This window comes from Phlebotomus papatasi, chromosome 1 (assembly GCF_024763615.1).
Source record: "Phlebotomus papatasi isolate M1 chromosome 1, Ppap_2.1, whole genome shotgun sequence".
NCBI lineage: Eukaryota > Metazoa > Arthropoda > Insecta > Diptera > Psychodidae > Phlebotomus > Phlebotomus papatasi.
The window spans coordinates 3,742,969-3,766,359 of record NC_077222.1 but is presented as its reverse complement, the minus strand read 5'-3'; the positions used below and the strand labels follow the sequence as shown (position 1 = coordinate 3,766,359).

General features: G+C 38.6%; 4 protein-coding genes across 4 annotated transcripts; all 4 read right to left on the bottom strand.

Moving 5' to 3' along the window:
• Positions 1-83: 83 nt before the first annotated feature.
• Positions 84-7,165, bottom strand: LOC129798771 (aminopeptidase N-like). Its single transcript, XM_055842112.1, has 4 exons — positions 6,633-7,165; positions 6,261-6,566; positions 5,859-6,199; positions 84-1,730 (listed from the first exon to the last, which is right to left on the bottom strand). Exons 1-4 carry the CDS (start codon positions 7,163-7,165, stop codon positions 154-156), a joined length of 2,757 nt encoding a protein of 918 aa, XP_055698087.1. The 3' UTR covers positions 84-153.
• Positions 7,166-7,500: 335 nt separating this feature from the next.
• LOC129798753 (aminopeptidase N-like) lies at positions 7,501-11,996 on the bottom strand. The gene is made up of 5 exons (XM_055842066.1): positions 11,365-11,996; positions 10,999-11,304; positions 9,998-10,275; positions 9,250-9,498; positions 7,501-9,083 (listed from the first exon to the last, which is right to left on the bottom strand). Exons 1-5 carry the CDS (start codon positions 11,994-11,996, stop codon positions 7,501-7,503), a joined length of 3,048 nt encoding a protein of 1,015 aa, XP_055698041.1.
• Positions 11,997-12,148: 152 nt separating this feature from the next.
• Positions 12,149-15,542, bottom strand: LOC129798752 (aminopeptidase N-like). Its single transcript, XM_055842065.1, has 3 exons — positions 15,364-15,542; positions 13,835-14,172; positions 12,149-13,772 (listed from the first exon to the last, which is right to left on the bottom strand). Exons 1-3 carry the CDS (start codon positions 15,540-15,542, stop codon positions 12,202-12,204), a joined length of 2,088 nt encoding a protein of 695 aa, XP_055698040.1. The 3' UTR covers positions 12,149-12,201.
• Positions 15,543-17,246: 1,704 nt separating this feature from the next.
• Positions 17,247-20,119, bottom strand: LOC129798486 (aminopeptidase N-like). The gene is made up of 3 exons (XM_055841645.1): positions 19,844-20,119; positions 19,425-19,765; positions 17,247-18,959 (listed from the first exon to the last, which is right to left on the bottom strand). Exons 1-3 carry the CDS (start codon positions 20,101-20,103, stop codon positions 17,386-17,388), a joined length of 2,175 nt encoding a protein of 724 aa, XP_055697620.1. The 5' UTR covers positions 20,104-20,119; the 3' UTR covers positions 17,247-17,385.
• Positions 20,120-23,391: the final 3,272 nt, after the last annotated feature.

The following is a 23,391-nucleotide window of genomic DNA, read 5'->3' as shown; positions in this document are numbered from 1 at the left end:
ACTTCACATGAATGTTTCATTATTCCCTGAAATCTCACAAAACTCTCCTCAATATCATACACCACAAAAAGGTAATAAACTGTCTCTTTTATTGTAATAAAATTGATATAATAGACATATACACTTCGACAAGATAATCATCTGATAAACATGCTAATATATTGGGAAAAATATATGTCCAATTGCGATAAGAACAACAAGGGTAGATACAGTAATATCCATACCAGAATTCTCAAGCTTCGGTTGGAAATATCCCGCGATCCAATTTTCAATTTTAATCTTGTTCTCATTAACCCATATCCGATGATTTTCCATATCAATAATGCACCTTTCCATGAGACTCCTACTGATATGTCCCTCTGCTGCAAGCATTTCCAAAATTTCTGTATACTCCTGATGATATTCTTCCGGTAAACAGTCAGCAATCTCTTTTAGGTTGTTTTCCATACGAAAATTATACGTATACGTCCTTGCAATGGTGTTATGGTTCTCTCGCAAAAAACGCATAACAACTTTCACATCTCCATTTCGAATGATATTCCACAAAATGCTGTGTCTTTCGTAGTTTGTGTAGAAAACGTCCGTTGCATTGAGATCTACCGTCTCCAGGAGTAAAGAATAAACAGAATCGGAATTGTGGTAGCATCCGATTGAGTGTACTAAATTTTTTCTTTCCTGATCATTCGTCAAGGATTTCAACTTCTTCCAGAAGTACTGGAAAGTATTCTCATCGGCATTCTTGAGACCATGACAATAGTACACAGATGGTCGTTCACGAGGAGCAAGGACATGCCCCGTCAGAGCTTCCGCAGTTACCATAATTCTAGTTGCAGTCAAACATTTCCCTGATCCCGAACGACAAGCCAGATGAACAATAATTGGCCGTAGAAATGTATTGCTCGTGCAATCTCTTAAATTGTCCTCAAAAACATCCAGTCTCTCAAAATGACCATCCGTTAGATGCTGAAGGAATCTTCCAAAATACAACTCGTAGGAATCTCCTTGTAATTTTCGATCCATACTTAGAAGATGACGATTTGCAGTTACCCAGACTGAATATTCTCTCTCAAACTTTACGTACTTGATGATATCAAGAGCCACGGTAAATTGAATATTGTCCGAATAGGCAAGACTGAAAGAGTCATCTATCAGTTGTGCCCTGTTTATAGTACCAATATTGCAGGGATATTCTCCGTAGAGATCGTTTGCTAGTAATTTCCAGTTGTGTAAATCATAATTTACCCGGTAGTATCCGGTTTGTTGAACATTGAAGAGAACCCAATCATCTGAGGTCCATGTTAGATTTTCTTCAGTTCTGATAACCAGTTCTCGAGTTCCTTGTTTCAGCCATGCCCTAGGCATAGTGTTGTTCATATCAGGGTTCCGTGCAGTGTTGATCGACAAAGGAATATACCAAGTTATTCGTTCATTATCAACTTCTCCGCGTGACGAGAGGAATCTCTGCTGATTCACAACAATCTCATTTGAATCGTAATTTCTCATAACTGTCAAAAGTGGATATCCTGGTTGATCTATCCAGGAATTAATTACATCTTCTACATTAACATCTCTTGGAAGTGAATTGTCTTCATCAGCTGCTTCTTGAATATTTCTGTAGAAATCCTTCGGTTCCGCTACTTTGAATGCCATGTCCTTTACATACTTTTGGAGTCCTTTCTGGAACGTTGTCCTTCCCAACATGTGTTCACACATTCTTATAATACTAGCAGCTGCAACAGAAAAATATAGTTCTCTTTTAATCTTGGTTACGATGCTTACGAAATATCGTCGTCTTCGATCGAATCTTTCTTAACACTAAACCTACCGACCGTTTTTGGTCGTTTTTCGGTCAAATGACAAACCGCCGCAAGGTAGAATACTCAACAAATTTGTCTTAGTAAGGAGCAAAAAATTAAAATTTAAATACTGAAAAATATATTACATGCATATTTTAAGAAATTCATAAAGTTTGATAGTGACATTATACTGTTTAAATATGTGTTAAATTTAAACCGGTCAATTTGACCGGGTCTTGGTAGGTTTAGTGTTAAAAACGAACAACGTATCTTTACAATATCTACGAATACAGTATCTCACGTAGTTGTATATTATCTTCAGTTTCTTCCATGTTAATGTTAAAATTGTCCAAAAGAAAATTATCTAAAATAATAAAATATTCTCAGCCCACAGAGGAAGACCCATACCGAGGGTCGAAAGCTTTGGAGAAAAATTAGTTCTTTTGGTTTTGAGAAGAAGGCAATACTCTGACGAACACCGGAAGAAACTGAAGATATCTTTACAATAGTTCGTTTTAAAACGTCTTGAATAGATTCGCAAACGATATTTCAAGATTATATTAGATTAGATATTAGGCTCAAGATCATTAACCGCTTCTTACAAAAGTGAACACTTTGGCAACTGGGTCAAAAGAAGCCAAAACTTCCGGCTACCTTTTATAAGCCGTAGGGGAATGTTGGCATGGTTCGCACAGAGTAAACCTTCAAACAATGTGAATTTTCTCTTTGTTTACAAAGAGCTAGTTCGTCATTTCTTATGCATAAAATAGATAATTGATAAGCTCATAAGACGAGATAAGAAATGGTAAGTCAGCTCTTTGCAAACGAAGAGAAAATTCACATCGTTTGAAGGTTCACTCTGTGCGAACCATGCCTACATTCCCCTATTAAAATGAGTAAATAATAATACTGGCACAACATTTCATGAACTACGTCACCCCGCAAACGGATTTCTAGACATGCATTATTATCTTTTCTTATACGAGATGAGGTTGTCAGTCCCATGCCCGTGGAATCAAATGCAGTGAACCTCAATGTATGCAATCCGAATACCTTTAACGCCAGAAAATTCCTGGTGACCTAAAGGGGATTCGAACCCGGGACACTTGCATCATAGAGCAAGTGCTCTACCACTTGACCCATTGAATGTCCTTTATAAGCCGTATTGTCTAAAGTGGAGTGATGCAATATATAGCCTCTCCCCCTGAGTTGCCATGTTCACCTCCTTGGGCTAGATGCCGGGCAGGACCTGATACTATCAGGGTATGAATTCTGAGATGCGTGAGTTTTTCACGTGAGAAACTCACGGTTTTAAGATCGTTTTCTGTAAGCGTTTGGTGAAGCTTTCACAAAAAAAAGTCATGTGAAACATTTACGGCATTTAAGAATTTACATGAAAGTTTTTACGAAAACTTAGCAAAATGCTTACTAAAGGTAATCTCAGAGCCGTGAATATCTCACGTGAAAAACTCACCATCTCAGAATTCACACTCAGGTGAGTGGTACAAGATTGGGTAACCAATCCTACTGAGGAGTTATGAACCTGAAGATAACGAACAAGGAATCTGGTATCTCTAGGGAGGGTTGGGCGATGGGCTAATAACCGCTCCCAGTTATACCAAGATTGTTACGAAAACTCACAATGAGCCTCGGAAAAGACGGACTAAACGACAATGGCCTATCCTACTTATGTACAAAGGGGAATATGGAAACTTCGTATTTTACATTTCGTATTTTTTACATGATCGTATTGCACATTTCGTCTTTCATAAATTTTGTGCGAAAATTGAACAGGCGCTACTGATAACTTTCCAAAGCACAGAAAATTTCCCTTAGCCCCAAATAGCCAATACTGATAATTAGAGCTTGAAATTCGACTTTAAACTCAGACCCGAGGCGTATAGCGCCCTTAACCCCATAAAACTGCAATTCTATTATTTTATTGGTTGATATGCTTGTGTAAAATGTATGGCAAACGAAATGCTCAATTTTTGCACAAAATTTGTGAAAGACGAAATGTGAAATACGAAATAGTAAAATACGAAATGTACTAGAATACGAAGTTTCCGCAATACAAAATGTGCAATACGAACATATAAAATACGAAGTTTCCGCAAACCGATTGGCTAACAACCCCTTCCAGTGATACCAAGATTGTTATGAAAACTCACAATGAGCCTCGGAAAAGACGGAGTAGACGATAATAGCCTATGCTACGTACGTACAAAGGACTTGCGATCTGCGTCAAGGAATGTGCATAACTGTAGGGATCCGATGGGGAGTGGTCAGGATTGGAGAATGTTAGTATGAGAAGCCCGGTCATTTAAAGGCACCTTGGTTGGATATAAAGCCCGTCAATCATTAGAATTTCGGTCTAGTGTTATTGTTTTGCTACTTGTGTTTATTGACCAATGTTCCGTTTCTTAATTGAAACCTTCGCCATATGGTAAAACGTTAAATATAGTTGATTTTTGTCTAAACATTGTTACTCCAGTTTTTTGATGACCTGAAGAAAGGACACAACCAAGGACCGGAAAGTCCTCTTATTAAACAGGAAAAAGAACAATAACAGACTGAAATTATAACAAGTGATTCCTAAGCCACAAATTTAACCCAAATAGGAACAGGAACAAATTGCTGCCTCCACCCAGGCTTGAACTTGGGGCCTTTCTCTGTCTAGGCGAATGCTCTACCAACTGAGCTATGGGGGCACTTGCTCTGATTGTCTCTGCCACTGATCTCAACCAATTGCCATGTGCTCTTCTATTCGTAATAAGGCTCGTAGTGAGTCAAAAACGCGTTGAAGTGCACATGGCAATTGGTTAAGATCAGTGGCAAAGACAATCAGAGCAAGTGCCCCTTAGCTCGGTTGGAGAGCATTCGCCTAGACAGCCTAAAGTCCCCAGTTCAAGCCTAGACGGAGGCAGGAATTTTTTCCTGTCGCTCACTGTGCACAAACACAAAATTTCTTGGGATTACGTACTAAGCAAACGGAAAGTCTGTTCAATTACTTTCACACTGAAATTATAATTGACATATTTCAGTTCTTTGTCAGTTTCTCTGGTTTTCTATTTTAGTTCATATTCTAAATGTAGAATACCTACATTGTTCCACTTCATTTTTTCAAGTTTTCAAGCGTTCCTTATAGGTTTCCCGTCTAAGAAATTCTAAGTTCATCACACGGAGTTTCCCTTGTCGGTTAGAAAAAAGTTTTCTACGATCTACGCGAAGATTTACGTCAATATGTTCAAAAGATCAGTGACCGTTTTTGATCTTGGGAAAGCATTAGCGCACTTTAGCATTTGGGCACTCAATAGGTCAAGTGATAGAGCACTCGCTCTTTGATGCAAGTGTCCCGGTTTCGAATCGCCATTAGGCCTCCAGGAATTATTCTGGCGTTAAAGGGGTTTGAATTGCATCCAGGAAGCTTCACTGCACTTGATTCCACGGGGCATGGGACTGACAATCCCATCCCTATATAAGAAAAAATAATAATGGATGTCCCTAACGGCGTTATCACACTTGTACATTAAAATTTTAATGTGATTCACATTAATTGTCGCTTGTGAGCGTCCAAATATGTTATTTGTGTCTTTGAGTCACTTAATATTTGGGGTTTTTCTATTTATTGATAAAGAAGTGGACTTGGCTTGCAAAAATAAGTTTAAATTTACCTAAAGCATAAATATTTTTCACATTAAAAAATTAAAGAGAAAATCGCATTAATTTTTCGCATTAATGCTATAAATCAATTTATATCAAATTGTGCGGGCCAAGTCTACCATTTTATCAACAAATAGATCAAATTTTTAATATAAAATGATTCAAACACACAAATTACACATTTGGACTCTCACCAGCGACAATTAATGTGAATCATATTAAAATTTTAATGTGTAAGTGTGATGACACAGTAACTCCCCTTGTGGGAAGGCCTAGTTCCTCTATGGAACGTTGTGCTACCATTATTATTAAAGCATTAGCAGTCAATGTTGACCAGAAGACAGATGTTGATCGCATCGATCTCCTCAAAAAGACAAACGAACAACATTTTTTTATTACCTTTACTGGTCATTCCCAGGCTAAAAACCTTTTCAATATCCCTGCGACGCTCTACGTAGGTGCTAAGTGAACTTGTCATTAAATATGAATTTTCTGCTAATAAGGGTTGTACGAAATCCGTTACGAATAGCTCATTTGTTGGCCAATCATTCGGATAAAAGCTAGTGAAATAGTATTCGTAGTAGTAGGCAAATCCTTCAATCATCCAAACATGATTCCACCATGAAAAGCCAACAAGATTCCCAAAATAATTGTGGGATAATTGATGACAGATTGTCATGGCATTGGCCATTTTATGAGATGGAGTTGTGAAGTTCTTATTGTAGAGAAGACTTTTGCTACTGCAAAGAGAAGTACTTCGTTAATTGATTTACTACTTAAGGTACTTGGGAAATACTATACTCGTAAACCATAAGTCCCCAGTTTTCCAGTCCGTTGTGTGTTAAATCATTGACTACCACGGATTCAAGCTTTGGGAGATTGTATCCAATTCCAAAGTATTCTTCAAGTTTGTCCACCATAAAAGTTATGAAGTCTACGGCGAAATCTGTTTCATCTAGTTGATGTTTAGGCACGAGAAAACTGATTTCTAGATTTTTTTTTTCGATAACCACCTTCCGAGATCCGTAGTTGCAAACGGTGAAAGCTACTAAATTAACGGACATTGAGACAGATTCTTGAAAGGACGTCGTGATAGTTCCATCTGAACTGAAAAAATTATAAAAGGTTTAATTCTCTGAAAAGGGATAACTTAGTCAGTCCAGTTTGGTTTACTTATTGGTTTTTGATAAAATCGGCATATTTGAAGCTGCCCTCATTGAGTTATGATGAGTAATGTGGATGGTAAAGGATGTACGGTAGTGAGGTTCGTCGTAGCAAGGAAAAGCCATTCTAGCGTTTGTAACATGAAGAAATGTACTAGCCACATAAAATGTTTCTCCATGTTCATCAACATAGCGCGTATATGAAAATCCTCGGGAAATACTTTGAAGGACGCCTTTAAAGTGGATATCTAGAACATAATTTTGACCAATTCTTAAAGTTTCCTCAAGGAAGAAAGCTAGAATTGTTTCTCTTTTGTATTCTTCGTGGTGTGATATTTGAATTTCATTATTCAGGTGATTATGGAGAGTTCTGTTGACTATTTGTAGATTTTCGGAATTGATCACTATTGTACTAGTTGGTTGTAATGCTCGCAGAACAATCTTCACTCTTCCAGTGTAGTTGAGAATTCGTTCTTGAATCTTCGTCTCTATCCACAATTCATAAGCTATTGGTTCTGTTGTGTTAGTTAAACGTAAAGACATTTGTTCCACATTCCGATTTGGATGAATACTATTTAATTTCACCGGTTCCATTTGAATTTTCCCGCACGTAATTGAAACAATTCCCAGGTAAATTAAGCAAACTTTCACAAACATTTTGTTCTAACTTCCTCAGCGGACACTACAACACTAAGTCGAGATTTAGTCAAAATTATTATCATGTTTCCATGTGCAGAAATCCACAAAAGACCCTTCATTAATTTCCACCTGAAACTCGGTAGCTAATGAAATTTTATTGCGCATATCGCTCTTTTGGTTAGTGTTACATGTAGATATATTTTGTTTATAATAATGTGCAATCTTGATAAATGAATAGGTTAGAATATTGGAAAAATTATTTGCCAAAGAGTGATAAGAATAACCGGGATAGATATCATAATGATCATGCCTGAACTCTGAACTTTGGGCTGAAAGTATTCCCCAATCCAATTTTCGATTTCTTGCTTGTTTTCTTGTACCCAAATTCGGTTGTATTCCATGTCATTTATGCATCTTCGATATAAAGTCGGACTGATGTGACCAGCTGATAAAAGCACTTCCAGCATATCGACATAGTCCTCCTTGTCTTCCTCTTGAAGACACTCAGCCATGTCCTTTAGAGCTTGTTCCATCCGGAAGTTGTTGTATGTATACGTCTGGGCAATATCTTCGTGATTTTCACGCAAGAATTTCAGTATGACCTTTACATGTCCATTTCTTATAGAATAGATAAGAATTTGGAATCTATCGAGATTTGTGTAGTAGAGATGAGAAAGTTCTGGATCAGCCGTTTCCAGAAGAAGAGAATAGACTGACTCGAAATTGTGGTAGCAACCAATTGAACTTGTTATGTGTATCTTCTCCTGCTCATTCGTTACAGTCTTCATTTTATTCCAGAAGTATTGAAAAGTATTCTCATCGGCATTCTTGAGACCATGACAATAATAGACTGAAGGTTTTTCATGAGGAACAAGGATATGTCCTGTCAGAGCTTCTGCAGTTACCATGATTCTCGTTGCAGTCAAACATTTCCCTGATCCCGACCGACAAGCAAGATCTGCGATAATTGGACGTAGAAGGGTGTTACCTATAGAATCCCTTCCGTAGAAATCTTCAAATACATCCAGATGTGCAAAGTGATCCTCAGTTAGATGTTGCAAAAATCTTCCGTAGTACAACTCGTAAGAATGTCCATCCAATCGACGATTCATATTCAGAAGGTGACGATTGGCTGTTATCCAGACTGAATATTCATTTTCATATTTTACGTACTTTATAATGTCGAGAGCCATGGTGAAATGTACGACATCCGAGTAAGCAAGATTGAACGCATCATCGATAATCTGAGCTCTGTTGAGCGTTCCTATGGTATAAGGGAATCCTTTGTGCAATTCGTCTGCTAACAATTTCCAGTTTTGTGTATCATAGTTCACCCGGTAGTATCCGGTTTGGTCGATATTGAACAAGACCCAATCTTCTGAAGTCCATGTTAGATTTTCCGAAGTCCTGAGAACCAGTTCCCTAGTCCCTCCTTTAAGCCAGACCGAAGGTTTAGTGTCATTCATATCAGGATTCTTAGAAGTGGTTATAGATAAGGGAATGTACCACGATAACCCTTCGGTATCAACTTCTTCACGCGATGAAAGAAATCTCTGCTGATTCACAACAATCTCGTTTGATTCGTAATTCCTTATGACTGTTACAAGCGGGTATCCTGGTTGATCTATCCATGATTTTAGTGCATCCGCTACTTTGATGTCATCCGGTAGGGAATGGTCTTCATCAACGGCCTCTTGGAGATTTCTGTATAAATCTTTCGGTTCGGCTACTTTGAATGCCATGTCCTTTACATACTTTTGGAGTCCTTTCTGGAACGTGGTTTTTCCCAGCATGTGATCAGACATTCTTATAATTGCGGCAGCTAAAAAGACATAGGAACAATTAGTTAACAGTTAGATTAGATTACAGTGGGGGAGGTTCCTTGCGGAACCGCTACACCCAGGCCTGCTTTTGGACCCATTATGCAAACACCATTAAACAGGGTGGCTTCAATATTGATAGGTCTTCATCAGAGAGTACCACTTTACCTAGCAGCACTCGTCTTGTGCACTCAGTCACGAGAAAAGAACGCGATTCATATCCTGTTACAGACAGAATCGCAGCTCTACTATCTGAAAAAATTTGAACTTTTCTACCCTCGATGCCAGATTCCATTAGACTCCGAGCACCAAGCAGCATTGCGACGACCTTGGGTAATCTTCCCTCAATGTGAAAGTCATCCCTCATTAGAAGGTCTGGATGTCTAGCAACAGGCTTATCGAGTATTCTTGTATGGCCTGCTGGGTGACAACCAACCTTCCAAGTTCCAGATCAGTTAACCCTTGTCAGATAGTAGATAGTGAACGGAAGAATAAACCTTTCTTGACTTTTTCTCTTTAATTCTTCACGACGTTTCGAGGATTCACGTTCTCTTCATCAGGTTTCGAACATGGAGGTAACATAGTCTATGTCAGTCCATTGATTAGATGGTGAACTTCAGAGTGAACAATTGTAAAAAAGTCCAAGTGCAGTGCAGCAGCAGATTTTCCCACCTGTACGTGATTTTTCCTCCAATTCGAAGCCTGAGGACATCCATCCTCGAAACGTCGTGAAAATTAAATCAAGAAAGGTCTATTTTTCTAGTCACTATCTGCCACAATCCATTAGACCCAAAATTCCTCCAAAGTTGTCAGATAGATCGCACATACTACACAATATTAACATTCAACATACCCTTGCTTAGCACTCCAAATCCAAAGGAACTTTCTATGTCTTTCCGAATATCTGCGTACCTACTGAGAGATACGGCCGTAGCATATGAATTTTCAACTAAGTATCTCTGAATTAAATCCGTAACTAGTATTTCACTGGTTGGAAATTCACTGATGTAGGAATTTGAGAAAGAATATTCGTAGTAATAGGCAAATCCTTCAATCATCCATCCGCTGTTCCACCAGGAATAACCCACTAAATTTCCAAAGTAATTGTGGGTTAGCAAATGGCATATTGTTCTAACGATGTCCATCTTTTGACTTATTGTCGTAAGGCTCTCATTGTAGAGAAGACATTTGGAACTGAAAAGAAGGAAAGGATTTGAATGTTTAGGTTCTTTAACGAACATGATCCTTATACGGTCTTACTGTGTTATCACACTTGCACATTAAAATTTTAATATGATTCACATTAATTGTCGCTGGTGAGAGTCCAAATGTGTAATTTGTGTGTTTGAATCATTTTATATTCAAAATTTGATCTATTTGTTGATAAAAAGGTAGACTTGGCCCGCAAAATTTGATATAAATTGATTTATAGCATTAATGCGAAAAATTAATGCAATTTTCTCTTTAATTTTTTAATTTGAAAAATATTTATGCTTTAGGTAAATTTAAACTTATTTTTGCATGCCAAGTCCACTTCTTTATCAATAAATAGAAAAACCCCAAATATTAAGTGACTCAAAAACCTAAATAACATATTTGGATGCTCACAAACGACAATTAATGTGAATCACATTAAAATTTTCATGTGCAAGTGTGATAACGCCGTTTAGACATCAAGGCTTAGCCATATGACTTATCTTCTCTAACCAGTCAAGATTTTTGGAAAAAATGTGAAATGCTATTTAAGATTTTAAGACCTTCGGTAACTGGGCTGAACCTCTAGTTCTAGTCTGTAAGACCGCATTAAGGAACTTAGGCAAAAAATTAATGGAACGAGTACGAAGCTTCCATCGTTGTCGTTCGAAGCTTCAAACCCTTCCCCAATGTAAGGGTTTACTTTATAAAAGCAGAACATACTCATAAACCATAAGGCCCCAATACTCCAATCCAGTATGCATAAAATCATTAACAATCGTAGATTCAAGCTTCGGAAGATTGTATCCAATTCCAAGATAGTCTTCAAGTTTATTCATCATGTAAACTATGTAATCTATAGCAAAATCCAATTCATCTAATTGATTTTTTGCCACGAGAAAGCTGATCTCTAAGTTCTTGTCTTCGATCATGACTTTCCGAGATTCGTAGTTGCAAACGGTGAATGCAACTAAGCCTACGGACATGGGGACAGATTCTTGAAAGGATGTCGTTACGGTCCCATCTGAACTGAAATAATAGTCGACAAATTATTTTTTATTGAAAAAAGAAGTTTCATAAAAGATTTACTTGTTAACTATTGATGCAATGGGCATATTTGACGCGGCCTTCATTACAGGAAGATGCGTAATGTGAATGATAAAAGAATTCCGGTAGCGAGGTTCGTCATAGCATGGGAAAGCTTTTCTGGCATGTGTAAGATGAAGGAATGAAGTGGCCATGTACGACGCATTCCCATTTTCATCAACATTTCGCGTATATCCAAAACCTTGAGGACCACTCTGAAGACGTCCAGTAAACTCAATATCGAGTACATAATTTTGACTAACTCTCAGAGATTCATCCAGGAAAAATGCCAAAATTGTCTGTTTCTTGTATTCTTCGTAGTGTGTAATTTTTATTTGGTTACTGATATGATCAAGGAGACTGTATTTGGTGATTTGAAGATTCTCCGAGTTAATCACAATTGTATCAGATATTTCTAATGCTCTTAGAAGAATCCTCACTCTTCCCGTATAATCAAGTATCCGTTCATGAATCTTCGTCTCAAGCCACAGTTCGTAGGATACCGGCTCTGTTGTGTTACTCAATCTGTATGGGATATCTTCAGAACCTTCTTTCCACAGAACACTGTTCGTATCACTTCCCGTTGCATAACGAAATATTGTGAACAAAATGCAGAGATACTTTATTACGAACATTTTCCATCAACAGCACCGCATGAACTGATAAATTTTCTTATAGGCAGGCCCTTTTAGGAATATTCTTATCCCAAAATCTAATTTAGCTGATTTCAGAGGACCCCCATAAATCTTAAGTAAACATCAAGCGCATATCAATTGTTTATTGTGATTGACTTTCATACAAGCAAACAACCAAAGTAAAAATATTTACCTAGTTTGTATTTTATCGCGATAGTATAATTACAGAAACTGAAAAGATAATTAAGGCCAGATAGGTAATTTGGTTAGCTGCCTTGCTCTGACTTGGTTCAAAGTATTCCATAATCCAATCTTCGATGGTTAACTTATTCTCTTCGATCCAAGTCTGTTGGTATTCCAATTCCAGCTTGTACCGCCTAACTTGATTCGAACTTATGTGACCAGCTTCAAAAAGAATATCTATGACTTCCTGATACAGTACAACTTCTTCATCTAGAACATTCTGTGCGAGTTCCCTTAAAGTTTGCTCCATTCTCAAATTAAAACTAAAAGTTCTGGAAATATTTTCGTGATTGGCCTTAAGGAATTCAAGTGCAACTTTTGAATTTCCATGACGAACAGCTGTAATGAGAATCTGGAATCTCTCCAATACTGTGAATAGACTGTAAAATCTATCCGTTGCTAGTTCCATCAAGACATCATACACAAAGTCGAAATTGCGATAGCAACTGATAGATTTGGCTATTTGAGCTCGCTCTTGTTCATTTGTCAGGGATTTAAACTTATTCCAGAAAAATTGGAAGGTTTTCTCATCGGCATTCTTAAGACCGTGACAATAATAAACTGAAGGTTCTTCTTGGGGAGCAAGGACATGTCCTGTCAGAGCTTCCGCAGTTACCATAATTCTCGTTGCAGTCAAGCATTTTCCAGAACGCGATCGACAAGCAAGATCAACAATAATTGGTCGCAGTAAGGTATTCTTCACGGTATCCTTTTCATTTGAGTTTTCAAATACGTCGAGTTTCTCGAACAGGTCCTCCGTGATATGCTGCAAGAATCTTCCGAAAAACAATTCATATGATTGACCTTCGAGATGTCGGTTTAGACTCAGAAGATGCTGATTAGCTGCTACCCAAACTCCGTAATCTGGTTCAAACCTAACGTACTTGATTATATTCAAAGCCAGAGGAAAGGGTATAACATCTGAGTAAGCAAGATTGAAGGAATCATCAATGATCTGAGCCCTATTAATAGACCCAATTGCAAATGGAGGTCCTTGATGGAGATGGTTGGCCAGTAGTATCCAATTTTCCGTATCATAATTTACTCGATAGTATCCCGTTTGGTCGACGTTGAACAGAACCCAATCCTCAGACCCCCATGTTAAATTATCTGATGTCCTCAGGACGACCTCCCGGGTCCCTTCTTTGAGCCAAACCCAAGGTTTAGTGTCGTTCATATTGGGATTCCTTGCAGTACTGATTGACAATGGTATGCACCAAGATAACCCTTCGGTGTCAACTTCTCCACGTGATGAAAGAAATCTCTGCTGATTCACAACAATTTCGTTTGATTCGTAATTCCTTATGACTGTCAGAAGTGGGTATCCTGGTTGATCTATCCATGATTGTAGTACATCCTCTACTTTGATATCCTCCGGGAGGGAATGGTCTTCATCAGCTGCTTCTTGAAGGTTCCTATACAAATCTTTCGCTTCCGCTGCTAAATGCTGCATCTCCTTGAGGTACTTTTGGAGTCCTTTTTGAAACGTATCCTTTCCCAGGAAATGCTCAATCATTCTTATTGTAGATGCGGCTTGAAATAGAGGCATCATTTTTAAAATTGAATTGTAAGAGAAAAGAAATATAATTGTTTACCTCTACTGATCATTCCAAAATCGAAAACTGAGAAAACTTCTTCAGGATGTTCTATGTACTTATTGAGTGATACAGACATCAGAAGAGAATGTTCAACAAGATTCCTACGCATTAAATCTGAGACGAAGAGATCAATCATCGGGAAATCTTCCAAGTAGTAATTGGAAAAGGAATATTCAAAGTAGCTGGCAAAGCCTTCGGTCAACCAAAATGAGTTCCACCAGCTTATTCCAACGAGGTTGCCAAAGTAGTTGTGGACTAGTTGATGGGTTATAGTTCTTGCAATATTCAGCCTTAATCCCGGACTAGAGTTTCCTTTGTAGAGGACATTCTTCGGGCTGGAAGGATAGAAACATTAATAAGGTTCGGTCTGATTGGGTGAACGGAAAGACCTATATCGTTCTCTTTATTTCTGTTCCATACGGCGTTTCGGGGAGCTAGGTTTCCTTCATCAGATATGCAATGATAGGGAAGAACCATTGACGAAAATACTGGATTGTGGAACTCATCAACAATCAAAGGGCATACTCAGAATTTGGAGAAAAAGGTTTGTGGAACTCATGAGTTTCACAATCTTGCTTCGTTCTCTAGGTCCCCTTCATCAGATTTTGAATAATAGGGAAGAACACGTAAGATTCAATTTGTCCACATTACTTTTGCACGGGGATTGATTAACTGGACATACAGGATTGTGGAACTCATTACCGATGAAAGGGCAAACTCAGAATTTGGAGAAACAGGTTTGTGGAACTCATGAGTTTCACAATCTTGTTCCGTTCTCTAAGTCCCCTTCATCAGATATTGAATAATAGGGAAGAAACACGTAAGATTCAATTTGTCCACATTACTTTTGCACGGGGATTGATTAACTGGACATACAGGATTGTGGAACTCATTACCAATGAAAGGGCAAACTCAGAATTCGGAGAAACAGGTTTGTGGAACTCATGAGTTTCACAATCTTGTTCCGTTCTCTAAGTCCCCTTCATCAGATATTGAATAGTAAGAAAGAAACACGATTCAATTTGGCCACATTAATTATGCACTGAGATTGATTGACTGCACATACAAGATTGTAGAATGTGGAACTCATTACCAATGAAAGGGCAGACTGAGAATTCGGAGAAACAGGTTTGTGGAACTCATGAGTTTCATAATCTTGTTCCGTTCTCTAAGTCCTCTTCATCAGATATTGAATAATAGGGAAGACACACGTAAGATTCAATTTGGCCACATTACTTTTGCTCTGGGATTGATTAACTGGACATACAGGTTTGTGGAACTCATTACCAATGAAAGGGCAAACTCAGAATTCGGAGGAACAGGTTTGTGGAACACATGAATTCCACAATCTTATTTCGTCCTCTCAATTTTTTTTTTCATAACGACGTTTCGGGAAGCTAGATTCAATTTCTCCACAATAATTTTGTTAAAGGTAGACTTCGATCTTTCTCCGTTCACCATTTCTTGATGAAAGTCATGAATCTTTTTGAATCAGTTCCATTTGTCTTCCAAAGATGTTTACTTACTTAAAGTATATCAGTCCCCAGTTCTCTACTCCTGTTAACAACAAATCATTTATGGTAATCCCATCAAGTTTTGGTAGTTGAAGATCCATATCCAGGTATTCTTTCAATTTTTTGAGCATGAATTCCATAAAATCGAGTGCAAAGTCAACTTCCTCCAAATGCCGCTTGGGTACAAACATACTCACACCAACGTTAAGAGATTCAATGAACCTTGTTTTAACTGCATAATTTGAAATTGCAAAAGCTATAAGATTTATTGCCATTGGCTGAGTTCTTTGAAAAGTTGTGGTTGACGAATTTTCCGATCTGAAAATATTTAAATGGAAAATTTCAAGATTTTCGGTAGTTGACGAAGGCTTTGAATTTCAGATGACGGAAGCTTCGTATCATTCGTTTTTTGCCATACTTCTTAAGTATTTTTGAGGTATTATTATTAATCCTATCGAGACACTTTATTTTGGTATTACAATGTAATCATTACTAGGTGCCTCGTCTTGGAAGAATCTGCTGATCGCAGATCACTCAGGAACGCATTGCCTGTATGTAGTGAATGCTTCCGTTCTCCTGAAGGTTTGTGGGCAGAGGCGGTGCATTTTATTGCGTTTTATCACAGTGAAAAATATCTTCTTATTGTAGTCGTTTTTTCCCGCCAACACAGTAAAGTAGGGTCGTTCTCTATAACCTCACTGTGGCAATGTCCGTCACATTCGAACCATGACGGTTCCTTCCCACCAGGCACTGAGTGTGTGAAGGTGACAAGTAGCGATACGAGTGGTGTAGTTACTTTGTCACGAGAGCTTCGCCAGTGTACATCGTGTGTGCGAGGAGCTCGTACAGATAGAGGACCATCACCAGTGAGTCGTAAGTGCCTCTCTCAAGGGGATTTCGTGTTCCGGGAGTCCGGGTATGAATTGGGGGCGCTTCATTATCATTCAGTTGATTGCACCGGTCGGGACTCGAACTCACAACTGTGAGAGTCGATTCAGGGATCTCACCGCCCAAGAGCCAACGGTCTGGCCTATTTCGCCACTGAGATCCCTATTTGAGTTATTCAAGAACAAACGGGAATAAATCGAATGGTACGAAGCTTCCGTCATCCAATGCTTCAAAGCATTGCACTAACGATTTAGGATACTTACTGGTTACTGACTTGTACAGGAGGCATATTGGAAACTGCATGTAGGGATGGATGATGTGTCAGATGAATCGTAAATGGAGTTCGATAGCGAGGTTCATCGTAGCAAGGGAACACTTTTCTGGCATTAAAAACGTGCATGTGAGTTACAGCGATATACTTAGTTTCACCATATTCATCGACGTAGGAACTGTAACAGAATCCATTTGGAATTCTCTGAAGTTGTCCGTTGAAGTAAATTTCAAAGACGTAAACCTCTTCGGGTTTTAGTTCTTCCTCTAAAGAGAAAGTTACAGTTCTTTGAAGTTCCTGCTCTTGTATATCTGATATTTTTAACGGGTTGTTCATTAGATCCCGAAGGGTGTAATTGTGAAGAGAAATGCCTTCGGAATTTAACATGATGGTTTTTGTGGCGTAATTTGCTTTTAAAGCGATTTTAACTCTTCCTGTGTAATCACGGATTTCCTCATGAATCTTCGTACTAACCCACAATTCATAGGAAATGGGTTCGGTTGAATTGCTCAATCGGTAGGAGATTTCCGAGATTTCCCTAAGATCCTGTACATTTGATTTTGACCCAAAAACCTGACACAATCCGGAGCTTTCGAACAAGAGCAATAACAGAATATTCACTGAGATAGTCACCCACATATTGACACCGTTAGGATCAGCACACAATTGTTATGCCTCCTCTGAAATATTCCCTTTTTATTAGATTTCTTATCTTACAATATAAAAAAAGCATTAATCTGCCTATCAGACTCAACGTCAATCATAGTTATTTATTGAATATCCACTATATGAAGATAATATTTCAAGTTCATCATAACTTTATCAAATATGCGTTATACATAGAAGCATAATAGAGGATTAGAATATACTGAACACTAGAAGAAAAGTTTAAGAAGGATTCCAAAGAAGACGATTCCAAGCGAAATATGTTTGGTAGATGAAGAATTTTCGACAGGATCGAAGAAGTTGCTAATCCACTCTTCGATTTGATCCTTATTTTCATTTATCCATTTTTGATTGTGTTCCATTTCTTGCCTGATACCGGCAATTTGGAAAGAACTTAGATGTCCAGCTTCAAAGAAAATTTGGAGCATTTCTTCAAATTCAGTCACATCTTCTTCAGTTCGAAGATATCCAGACATTTCACGAAGTGCCTCATCCATTCGATGGTTGAAAGTGTAGGTTTTCGCTACATCTTCATGGTGATCCTTCAGGAAGTTTATGACCACTCTCACGTGACCATTTCGGAACGCCGTTGACAAGATACTGAAACGTTCCAGCATACCGTAGACAATTTCTATTGTATCTATTACAGATGTGGTCAGTAGTAAGTCGTAAACTGAAGAGCTACTTTGGTAGCAACTCAGAGCATTCACAAGGTGATGCCTTTCTTGGTCATTTGTGAGTGAATGCAATCTATTCCAGAAGTACAAGTACGTTTGCCAGTTGGCGTTTTTCAAACCATGGCAGTAGTACACGGAACTTTGTTCCTGAGGCACCAGACGTTGTCCAGTCAGAGCTTCTGCCATTACAAGAACCCTTGTAGCTGTAAGACAAATTCCAAGTCCCGAACGACAAGCTAGGTCTACAATAATTGGTCGGAGGAATGTGATCCGGGCACTTTCTTCATCATTGACATTCTCGAAGACATCTAACTTCCTGAATAGGTCTACTGTTAGATGTCTGAGAAACCTGCCGAAATATTGTGTATATGTAGGTCCTTCAAGCCTACGATTGAGACTTATGAGGTGTTTATTAGCTGTTGTCCATACAGAAAATTCTGCTTCTTCTCGGATGTATTTAATGATATTCAGCGCGATGGGAAATTCAATGACGTCGGAATAGGCAAAATTGAAGGAATCGTCAATAAGTTGAGCCCGGTTGAGTGTGTCAATTTTGAAGGGTGGTCCTTGATGGAGTTCAGTTGCTAGTAGTCTCCAATTTTCAGTGTCATAATTTACTCTGTAGTAGCCCGTTTGCTGTACATTGAACAACACCCAATCGTTTGATGTCCAAGAATGATTACCAGAACCTGTGAGGACTAATTCCTTCGTTCCTCTTTGCATCCATGCGAATGGTTTCGTATTCCCCATATCGGGATTGGTAGCTGTTGCGATTGAGAGTGGAATGTACCAGCAAGAACATTCAGGGTCATCTTCGTTGTTTTGGAAGAGGAATCTTCTTTGATTTATGACTATCTCGTTGGATTGGTAGTTCCTCATGATGGTAACTAGAGGATATCCTACAACGTGCTCCCATGGATACATAAAATCAGCTACTGTGAGGTTCTCAGGCAAAGCTTGATCTTCAAGCACCGCACGCTGAAGATTTCTGTACAGATCACTTGGTTCTGCGATGTCGTATGCCATTTCTTCTAAGAAGTATCTTATTCCCTTCTGGAAGGTACTTTTCCCCAGTACGTGGTCTAGCATTCTAAGCACCGATGGACCTGTGGAAGATGTCAGGAATGTCAGGAATTGTTATCAAAGAGTTCCGATCAAAACCCTTTCGGAGTTTTGACCGGTATCGGTTTTCAAAATTCAGGCGCTTCAGCCTTAGGGCCCAAATAAACTCAGGCTGATCCTCGAGAATATTTAGTCTGTAAAATTTAGCAATAAAGATTTATCCCAAACTGTCATTTACTTAGGGCTTAGGATCATCAGTTGGAGGTCCTTTGCATAAATCTTAGCTTCTAGGACGTGGCATAGTTCACAAATGCTGTGCCATTAAGCTGCAATGGTTCAACCAGCAATGGACTATATTCCTGAATGAATCAGAAGTATTTCGGGCCTTCTGGATCCCGTTTCAGCGCTGAAGTATCAGACCACCCATATTCCTATACCTAATCCTTTATCATCGAATTTTAAAAGCTAAATACTCTCGAGGATCAACCTGGATCTATTTGGATATTTACCTTTTCTAAGAGCTACGCCATCGAAGACAACATCAATGTCAAAGACGTCTTCAACATAATTAGTCATTGGTCGTGTAGAAATGAGAGCATCTTCATAGAGACTTCTTTGCATATATTCAATTACAAATATATCAGACATACGGAGTTCTGGAAAGTATTCATCAGTCATGTAATATTCGAAGTAAGTTGCAAATCCCTCTGTCATCCAAGTGTACGACCACCAGGAGATACCAACTAGGTTCCCAAAGTAGTTATGCATTAGATTGTGTGTTATTATTTTTACAATGTCCACTGTCTGGGCTAGATTTGTCACTCCCGGGGTGTACAGCAGAAATTTGGTGCTTTGAACATGATCATAAAGTCATCAATCAAAAATTTATAAATCCCAGTATATTATCATGTAATCCCATCAGACTTACTCGTATGTCATTAATCCCCAATTTTCCATTGAAAGGTATATAAAATCATTGATTACAATGCCGTCGAGTTTTGGTAGGGAAAATGGTCGTGCTGTATACATTTCAATTGCTTGCAGGAATTCCTGGGTGCGATCTAGTGCAAATTCCGCTTGTTCAATGAGATGAACAGGAACTAGGATACCTAGAGGTAACTGGTTGGGAGATAGATATCCCCTGGATACATAGTTGGTCACTGCAAAGGCCACCAAGTTCACAGACATCGGTGGACTTTCTTCAAAAGTTGTGGTTATTGTATCGTTTTCACTGAAATGGGATATTACAGGATACGGTTTATAGAGATGGTATTACAACCGCAATCTTAAGATAAACTTACTGATTTTGCGTTGAGAGCACTGGCATATTCGATACAGCGTGATAGAGAGGTCCATGGGTGATGTGAATGGTAAATGGTGTACGATATCGTGGTTCGTCGTAGCAAGGAAAAGCCCATCTGGCAAAAATATGCTGAAAAGCTGTTGCGGCAATATAGAAAACTCTCCCAAAATCATCCAAATACCGACTGTAGAAAAATCCTCTTATTTGATTTTGAAGTTGTCCGGTGAATTCTAGCGTTACAACGTAATATCTTCCGGAGAGTAGCATACTTTCCGTATTTAAGTTAATTATTTGATTATCCTCAACTGTTCTACTAATAGGAAGCATTTCAGATGTCCTTTGGTCACTAAATAACTCAGTGTAGTACAAATTGTGGATGTCCAATCCTACAGAATTGAGCTGGATTTGCCGAGTGGACTCTAAAACCCTTATTGTAATTGCAACACGTCCGGAGAATGCAAAATCCCCATTGTGAATTTGTGATTCTATCCACAATTCATATCGCACAGGTTCGGTTGTGTTACTCAAACGATATGTTGATGCATCCTCTAAAGGATCTTGTTCCATAGATTTACAATGAACAGGGGACAACAACGCAATTATCAATAGAGCACTAATCTGCCACACTTTCCCCATGTTTGAGGCACCGGATAGTTAATGAGAAACTAATGGTTTTTGCGATGAATCTCTCGTCTTTTATAGATTTTACCTTATCAATGATTTCCTATGGGTTAAATCCCACAGGCTGCCGAAATGTTATCGTTTGAGTGCCAATCATTTGTTATGCACAATAATTCCATGATTACAGAATATGATAAGACTAAAGAGACTGAGAGTTCACTGATATATCTGAATGAAAATAAGCTGCCGCAGATGCTGATGACTTTGTATACTCCGGGGCGCCTTCGTATCCTTGCTTTTCTTTAATTCTAGCACATCAGGATGGTCTGCACTGACCGGACATGGTAGATCGGTAAGATAAATACCAGTCTTAAGTGGTACAAAAACAAGGGATGTAAAATCAACCGCATCTATGATATAGACTTCATCTTATCAATGATTATCAAGCCTTATCAAGTCTTCTGTCCCATTGTTGTGTCGATACAATCTTATCACATTTCATCTTCTTCTTAAATTGTATCAATTATTCAGTATTGCTCTGATTACAAGAAGCGACATTTATATTGTAGCTTGCACCAAATGCAGATACGACAACGATCGATGCAATTGAAGATATAGCCTTGATCGAAAGACCGGTATTATCGGTCATCTGGAAATTGTGTTCTCTCATTTATTTTCAATCAAGTCAAAGGTTTCAGTGATATTTCACACTGATCTTGATTTCCAAAAGTTTTGCGGGCTTTACGGGCCTTATAGACATATACGACTTCAACAATGCAGTATCAGACCACCTTATGAATTGAAATCCTTTTATTATGGGAATGTTCCTCACATTCCGACGCCACGAGATATTGGAAACTCTATTAATCCATTATTTAAAAATGTCTGTAAATCAATCTTATTGTATACACACAACATTTTCTGGCATATACGATCTATGATTCAGGGTTTCTGCCGTTTACCTGATGAGATCGGTAGTGGTAAGTCGGCGGCAGACGCAACTAAGCAAGATTTGAGGAGAAATATATGATTGATTCACAGGAGTCACGCACCTGAAGACGAATCCCTCCGTCACATACCCCGCACGGTCATTGAACGCCCAAGTTTCACATATGGAGGTTGAGAGAGGCTAGAGACCCTCCCAACGCAGGAATCCAAGCCGAACGACCTTGAATCATAAGGTATCCCGTGGCGCATAAGACTGCCCAAGAAACAATTTTTTCTTAATATAGTCTTGTAGAATTCCTTAAGTAAGGCACTATAGAACCAAAAATATTTTTATTTGCTTATAACGCTCTTAGTCCCATCTTTGAGATTACTATAAGTAAAGTGGCGCACTCTTAAGGATCTTAAGAGTTCCTATAGGAATTTCTACAGAAAATTCTCACTTTAAGTTTTTTAAAAGTGCACTAAAAGACTTTTTTAATACTTGGTTCTATAAGGCAGCTATTTTGCTTCTTGGGTGCCTCTCGGCATATAACCCCTCAACCACTCCAACGGTTCAAAGCCTCGGGCAAACCTTAAATAAGAATATTACAATCTTTACTGTACTTCATGAGTGCTACTGATGTTAATTCTATATAAATGTGCGTTAACCCCAGTATGGCTACTTGCTATTCTGCATGATAGAGTGATCTCAGATCTGGTAAATCGCGCTGTACCCTTAAACCACGCATTTAAAGACACTTTAGGCAGTATAGAGTGACAGTACCTGCCCAACTCCCCAGAGTCCCAGATTTCCTGCCATGTACAATGTACACAATGCCCGATCATGTATCTTCTCATATATTGCACGCACTTCGGACTGAGAAGAGAAACCATAGTTATGCAGCCTAGCCATAACCGTAGCCACTAGGGCGTTTCAACTAGGAAAAAAATTTTTTTGGCACTATTCTCACGGTGCTGTATTTGATGAGACAAGAAAGTTTTTCTTCTACGACCATATGATCAGACGCTGTTTAGAGGTGGCTGAACGACCCTCTCTGTAGTGTAAAATCCAGTAAAATCAGAAATTTGTTCTACAGAGAGGGTCGTTCAGCTACCTCTAAACAGCGTCTGATCATATGGTCGTAGAAGAAAAACTTTCTTGTCTCATCATGTAGAGCACCCTCAGAATAGTGCTAAAAAAGTTTTTTCCTAGTTGAAACGCCCTAGTAGCCACCCTACCACTAGGGAGACGGTCCTCGATTCTAAGCACGTCCCTTAACAACTGCTCCTGAATACTTAGTGTACGATAAAGAAATCGTTCCATTATATAGTCAAATCTTAATTCTAAAGGCAGAACCCCAGCGAGGACTTCGACTGAACCAGTATACGTACTAGGCATTAAACTTAAACAAGCTCTCAGAGCATGCCATTGAACTCTTGAGCTTTAATATATGTGTCATAGCAGCTTCGAATGCAAAACAACCATACTCTAAAACCAGAATTATGGTGGTCTTAAAGAGAATTAACATTAAATGTGGCTGGGCACCCCAAACGTAAAATAGAAATAACAACAATCCTTACGTTAAAAATAGTATTTCTTTGCAACTAACAAATTTGGTACAAAT